General features: G+C 44.5%; 1 protein-coding gene across 1 annotated transcript; it reads left to right on the forward strand.

Annotated features, from left to right (window-relative positions):
* Window positions 1-2,363: 2,363 nt before the first annotated feature.
* On the forward strand, window positions 2,364-5,184 carry CITED2 (Cbp/p300 interacting transactivator with Glu/Asp rich carboxy-terminal domain 2). The gene is made up of 2 exons (XM_063124598.1): window positions 2,364-2,578; window positions 3,178-5,184. Exon 2 carries the CDS (start codon window positions 3,185-3,187, stop codon window positions 3,884-3,886), a length of 702 nt encoding a protein of 233 aa, XP_062980668.1. The 5' UTR covers window positions 2,364-2,578; window positions 3,178-3,184; the 3' UTR covers window positions 3,887-5,184.
* Window positions 5,185-6,199: the final 1,015 nt, after the last annotated feature.

Genomic DNA, 6,199 nt, shown 5'->3' on the forward strand with positions numbered 1-6,199 from the left:
GAATGCAAAATTCCACAGGCTCAGTGTTGTTGTTTTTTAATCAGTGTTGACAAACAGGTGTTTGGTTAGTTTGTTTATTGCTCTAACATATCAGGAATGTAGAAGCAGTTGTAAAACATAGAATAGTGGGCTGGAGAGATAAATGTTAGTAGTGTGCTTCACAACTGAAGTAAGGCTCATGGCAGTCTTATGGAACGCCATCTAAAGAGGGTGTTCCATAAGACCATTATATTCAGGGTCTAAAATTATCTAGCTACACCACTGAGAACCAGTACAGGAGTCTTGACTTCTGTTCTGTTTTTCTAGTTGGCATTTTAGAAGTTACTGGAACATGGCTTCCAGGAAACTCAGAAGCTCCTTACAGAACTGGTCTGCTCAGATACCGTGCCGTGGCTCCGCCCCCAACCCGCAGGCTTGTAGTTGCATGCTGCATTGGTTTTTGGTTTTTTGTTTTTAATACATTTTTATACTGCCCAATAGCCGAAGCTCTCTGGGCGGTTCACAAAAATTAAAACCATAATAAAACAACTAACAGGTTAAAAACACAAATACAAAATACAGTTACAGTGGAGGCTGGTGGCTCTGATGTCAGTGGGCAGTATTCCACTCTGGGTTTCAGTCAGAACTCTAAAGGAGCTATCCATGCACCTTGGGTAGCTCCTTTAGAGTTCTGACTGGTTCTCATTGAAATCCGGAACAGATGCACCATCCTACTGTCATCAGAGCCACCAGCCTCCACTGATTGTAAATCCTAGTTTGATCAGGAGGTTGGACTAGACGACCTCCACAATCCCTTCCGAACTCTTTAATTCTATGATCAGCACAGTACCCTACACTATAGGCCACACGGTTTGTCGTGCAGAGCCCCATCCATGAACTTTGTCAGGACTCCCCAACGCCTTTTGTTTGAAGAATGGGGCGTCACCGTCCTTCAGCGCCAGATCCATTCATGTGTGATAATGTGTAGTCATGCTCCTTTCTTGCCCATAGGAAAACTCCTAAACTTTTAGATCCGGGGTTAATATTTAACTTTCAGCAAGGTTGGCTTTTGAATTGGGCTTGCCTGCGATGTGACCGTGTCTTCCCTGTGTAGTGGGGCAGACGTGCAAGGTTGCCAGGGATGGGCTTCTTATTCTTCCTTGCTTTATCAGCTGTATTGACCCTGCAAGAGTGCGCGAGCACTAGAGGAAAGCATGCGGGGCAGGACGTGCTTTATTTACAGAGCAATTATCGCGTTGCCTTCTTTCACAGCAATGTAAACCTGCCATGGTGTTTGCTTTCTGCAAATCCTACTGTGCAGCCTTTGCCCCCACCCCCACCCCCACCCCCACGAGCAAGGGCAAGTATACACTACTGTGACTGTGTTCATTAAAATGGGAAAGAAAGAAAGGAGAAAGATCGATATCTGGGCCGAAGATCGCTGAGTTTGTTTGCAGAGCAGAGAGACGCCTCCGTTTGAATGCCAAAGCTACCAGTAGAGGTGAACGCAAAATGTCCACGGAGAAGCGGCGTGCCACCTCGAAAGCGCGGATTGGATCTGTGCGTGCCCTGGAGGATAACACACGCCTCCAGAAATGTTGCAACAGAAGCGACTTCGCGGCTTGGGGAGGCGCGTGTTTCCGCACGCAACGGGTGAGAGGCTGGCTGGCTGTACTCCGTTCGCCCTTGCTCCAAAGTAGACCTATGGAGGAGGCGACTCTTCTTCATCATCCTCTTCCCATGTGCTTGGAGGAAGCGCAGCCATTGTAGAGGAGGACAAGCGAGCGAGCCCCCTCCTTCCTGCGACTGCTTTCTATGAAATGTTTGTGCTTTAAAGCAGTCTCTCCAGGACTGCAGAAGCAGGGGCGACGCCAACAGTATAGATTCAAAATAAATATTATACCTCCCTATTGAATGACCCGCGCGGCTCGGGGAATCGGCGACGGCGCCTAATAGAGCGTGATAGATAAGGGGAGCGAAGCGATGCAAACAGATGATATCACCGAGAAGCAAAACTGAGGCTTGATCCGTGAGGGTGAGCGGCGGCGGCGCGGCCGGTGGTCACCGTGGCCCGGCCCGATCGGCGGCCGATCCGTTCCGGAGACTTCGTGAAATCCGGAGCTCTTTCCTTCTTATTAGCAATTTGCCCATATGTGAGAAGGGCATCGGCAAATACACACGTGTCCCTTGCGCAGCCAGAAGGAACGGGGATTCTTTGGATTCCTTCCAGTTCCGCCTGGCTTGTTATCCTCGCTTGCTCCAGGTTTTACTTCTGGTTGCCTGAGAAGGCTTTCGCTCCTCCCTTTTGAAATCCTATATTAGCTGTGGCCAAAGCAGGGTAAGAAACACAGCTCATTGTTGGCAAGTGCGGATGAGAAACTCGCAGAAGAGTGGAAGCAACGGCGTTGAGTCTGTCTGCAAGGCGGCAGCAGCAGCAGCAACAACAACAACAACAACAACTATTATTCATTATTATCCGTTCACGCAAGTCGGGAGAAGGCAAAGAAGAATCGCTTGCTCTATGCTGGGAGGTTTTTATACAGACTGATTTTTTTCATCCACACGTTTGGAGCAAAAGAAGAGCAAGAGAGGGCGTGAGGTGAGCGGCGGACGAAGTGGTCTTTTTGTATGTGTGTGTGTGGGGGGGGGGGGGTTTCCTGCCAGAAGAGTGTAATGAAAAGCTTTGGAGTGGGAGAGGAATTAGGGGGGATGCAATCGCAATTGCATCGCAAGCAATCCTTGCAGGCTTTAATTCCCAAAGTTGTTGACAAGGAGAGCCAGAAGGTCGGACAGCTCTCTTCCATCTGTAGTTCTTATGTAAGGCATTTCTTCTACGATGCCTTCAGAGGAGAAGGAAAGAAATGTGGGTTGAGAGGAAGGGGGGATTGGTGTGTATGCTCATTTAGCTTGTAGGTGTGCATGAGTTGCGCGGGGGGGGGGGGCGGCGGTTTCCTCCGCGTTTGCAGAAGGTGCCTGCCTTCCTATTGCAGGCTTAAGCAAATGAACCCAAACCATTGCGAGAAATATTTCTGTCGGGAGCAAAAGAACCGGCCCCGGAGTGGGTGGGGTGGCGACAACAACACACAGATGCGTGCTGGAGATTGTTTCCTTAGAAGATTGTGTGGAAGGGAGCGTTGGTGGCGGCTGCCTCAAAAAAAATGCTTATCTCTCTTTCTCTGTAAACATTAACTTTTAAAGGGTGGAAATGGCAGACCACATGATGGCCATGAACCACGGGCGCTTCCCCGATGGAACCAATGGGCTTCATCACCATCCTGCGCATCGAATGGGAATGGGTCAGTTTCCTACCCACCACCATCAGCAACAGCAACAACACGCCTTCAGTGCCTTGATGAGCGACCACATACATTATGGAGGTGGAAATATGAATGCAAACAGTGGGATCAGGCATGCCATGGGGCCAGGAAACGTGAACGGGGGGCATCCTCCCAGCAGCATGCCACCCACGGCAAGGTTTAACAATTCCCAGTTCATGGCTCCTACAGTTGCCACCCAAGGGGGGCCCTTAACAGCTAGCATGCAGTTGCAAAAGCTGAACAACCAGTACTTCAGCCACCATCCTTACCCTCACAACCACTACATGCCGGACTTACACCCTGCCAACCATCAGCTAAACGGAGCGACCCAGCATTTTCGGGACTGCAACCCCAAGCACGGTGGCGGCGGCGGCAGTGTGTCTGCCTCGGTGCCCCACGTCCCTGCAGCAATGTTGCCTCCCAATGTCATAGACACTGACTTCATAGACGAGGAAGTCCTTATGTCCTTAGTCATAGAAATGGGCTTGGATCGCATCAAGGAGCTTCCTGAGCTCTGGTTGGGACAGAACGAGTTTGATTTCATGACAGACTTCGTTTGCAAACAGCAGCCCAGTAGAGTGAGCTGCTGACTCCTTGCAAAACAAAGGACTTTTTTATCTGTATGAATGAAAAACATTCCCTCTCTAGACACAGTATTTCAAAGGCTTTTAGGAGCTTGAGTATCTGGGAAGCAGAGTAAACTATAAGCTTGTATAATTTTTTTCTTTTTAATTTGCTACTTCTTTATTTTTAAGCTTGGACACTCATTTCTGCCCTCCCTTCCCTATAATATTTTTTAAACTGATTCAGTCTTTAGTATTTCTCAGCCCCCCTCTCTCTCTCTGCTTAATTTTCTCACTGGTAACATGCCAATTATTTCAATTGTTAGATATGAATATTGGCAAAGTGCTTAATCTTGTGGATTTTCTGTAGGCTATCATTTCAAATGACTAGAACTGCATTCAAATTCTGAGTTAAAGGACAAAAAAATATTGCATTAGTTGGTTGCATGAACTTCAGGGTAGATTCCTGCACAAATACTGCCCTCTTGCTTTGTTTTTAACTATGCATTGCAGTGATGCTAATTTTTTAGTCTGCTAAACTGGAAGCTTAACAAATATGGGCCAAACCTTCTGTGATCAGGAAAAATAATACTGTTACTTAAATTCTGCTGTCTGTTCCCCTCCCCCACTCCCCCATCTGTACAGACAATAACATAAGTGTGAATGGAATGGTCTCTAACTGTTGGGAAAACATTTCACTGGTCTTCTACTTTTATTTTGGTTCTGGTTCTATCTTCAGAATATTTTTATTTTGGCATTGTGCTTACATAGTTTATTCAGTACAGGGGGGAGGGAAACTACTGTGTTGAAAGCTTTTTAGGAAATTTGACAGTATTTTTGTACAAAATCTTTTTTGAGAACATACTTGTTAATTTATTCTATTTTAATTTGCCAATGTCAATAAAAAAAGTTAAGAAATGCATTAATTTTTCCAAGGTATCGATTACCAGGATATTTTTTTCTTGAATTTATTTCTCTTCTCACCTCCACCCCCTTCCACAATATTTGATACATATAACCCATTTAACTTGTTGAGCTGTTGGGTTGTGTGAAGCATTCTGAAGGAAAATCTACTTGACATTATTGTATGCTATATGTCATGATCAGTGCAGAAAGTAAAAAGGATTTAAGCCTAATTATGACATCACAGTCTCATAAGTAACATTGTAACATGCCTGTGTGAATTTATCAAAAGTGAAAATGCCAAAAGGCAACAACTTTGTGATTTGCCAACTTACTTGCTTTAAATGTAGTTGTTCAGAATTATGATGCATAAAGTATTTATTCTATTTATCTATTAAACTTTAATTTTATAAATACTCTCACTTATCTATCTATAAGACTTGATTCTTTATGTAAATTTATTTTTTGTCATATGGAAAGATTCCATAAAAGACATGCACTGGAAATTTTGTTCCATCTTCTAGTTTCTTGTGTCAGGCATAAAAATGCTCTTTGCAAATTATAAGAACCTTGCATTGAAATCCATATGATTTCTTGACAGAGAAATGGAGCCAGAAAGAAGGGAAACAGAACTCTGGTATTGGTGTCTAATGTTTGTTAGGCAAAGTTGAACCAGTTTTATGATAGACTAGGGCCCTTTCTACACCTAAGGATTATCCCACGAAAATGGAGGGAGCATCCCTTCCTGCTCCCGGGATCTCCTGTGTGTCATTTGGATGACAGTGATGATCCTGGGGGAAAAGGCAGGTGTATAAACAGCCTAGGTTGTGAATACTGACACAAGGGGAGTAACATCCACATTTTGGCAAGGGAGGGCAAAAAATATTTACAGTATCACAGGAATATGTTTTATTATTTCACCAGGGAAAAATGGTGAAATACTAACATAAGTAAAAGATCACACATTTAACAAGGTATATAATTGTGTTTAACAAGGTAGCAGTGGTTCAATACTGAACTGACACCTCACTTCCCAACCTATTTTGCTGAGTGTCTTTCAGTTTTGTTGTAGACATTTAGGAATATACCCCCTTCTCATTATATCAAAACAATTTTGTTATTTTCTAATGTTTTGAGCTTGCACATGGGAGAACATAATGGGAATATAAGAGCTGTTGTGTTAAACAGCTGTTGTGGCCTTCATATAGGATGGAGTTTGTAAAGACAGCTGGTTGTGATGTCTAGTGCTACTTCCTGCATTTCGTATATTCTATATCATAGGCAGTAAGGTTGGATATGTGTGTATTGTCTTGGTTTTTATGCCTCTCCTCCCCCTTATTTTAACATGGGGGTTGGGTTTGCCCATGTTACCCAGAGCCATTTAATCTCAAGGTGCCTTTTTTGTGCTCTCAGTCCCTTATCTCAGTCATGATACTG

This window comes from Elgaria multicarinata, chromosome 4 (genome assembly GCF_023053635.1).
Source record: "Elgaria multicarinata webbii isolate HBS135686 ecotype San Diego chromosome 4, rElgMul1.1.pri, whole genome shotgun sequence".
Taxonomy (NCBI): Eukaryota; Metazoa; Chordata; class Lepidosauria; order Squamata; family Anguidae; genus Elgaria; species Elgaria multicarinata.

Bases quoted from the DNA above. Each gene is read 5' to 3' on its own strand.
- CITED2 (XM_063124598.1), top strand. From the start codon at position 3,185: ATGGCAGACCACATGATGGCCATGAACCACGGGCGCTTCCCCGATGGA.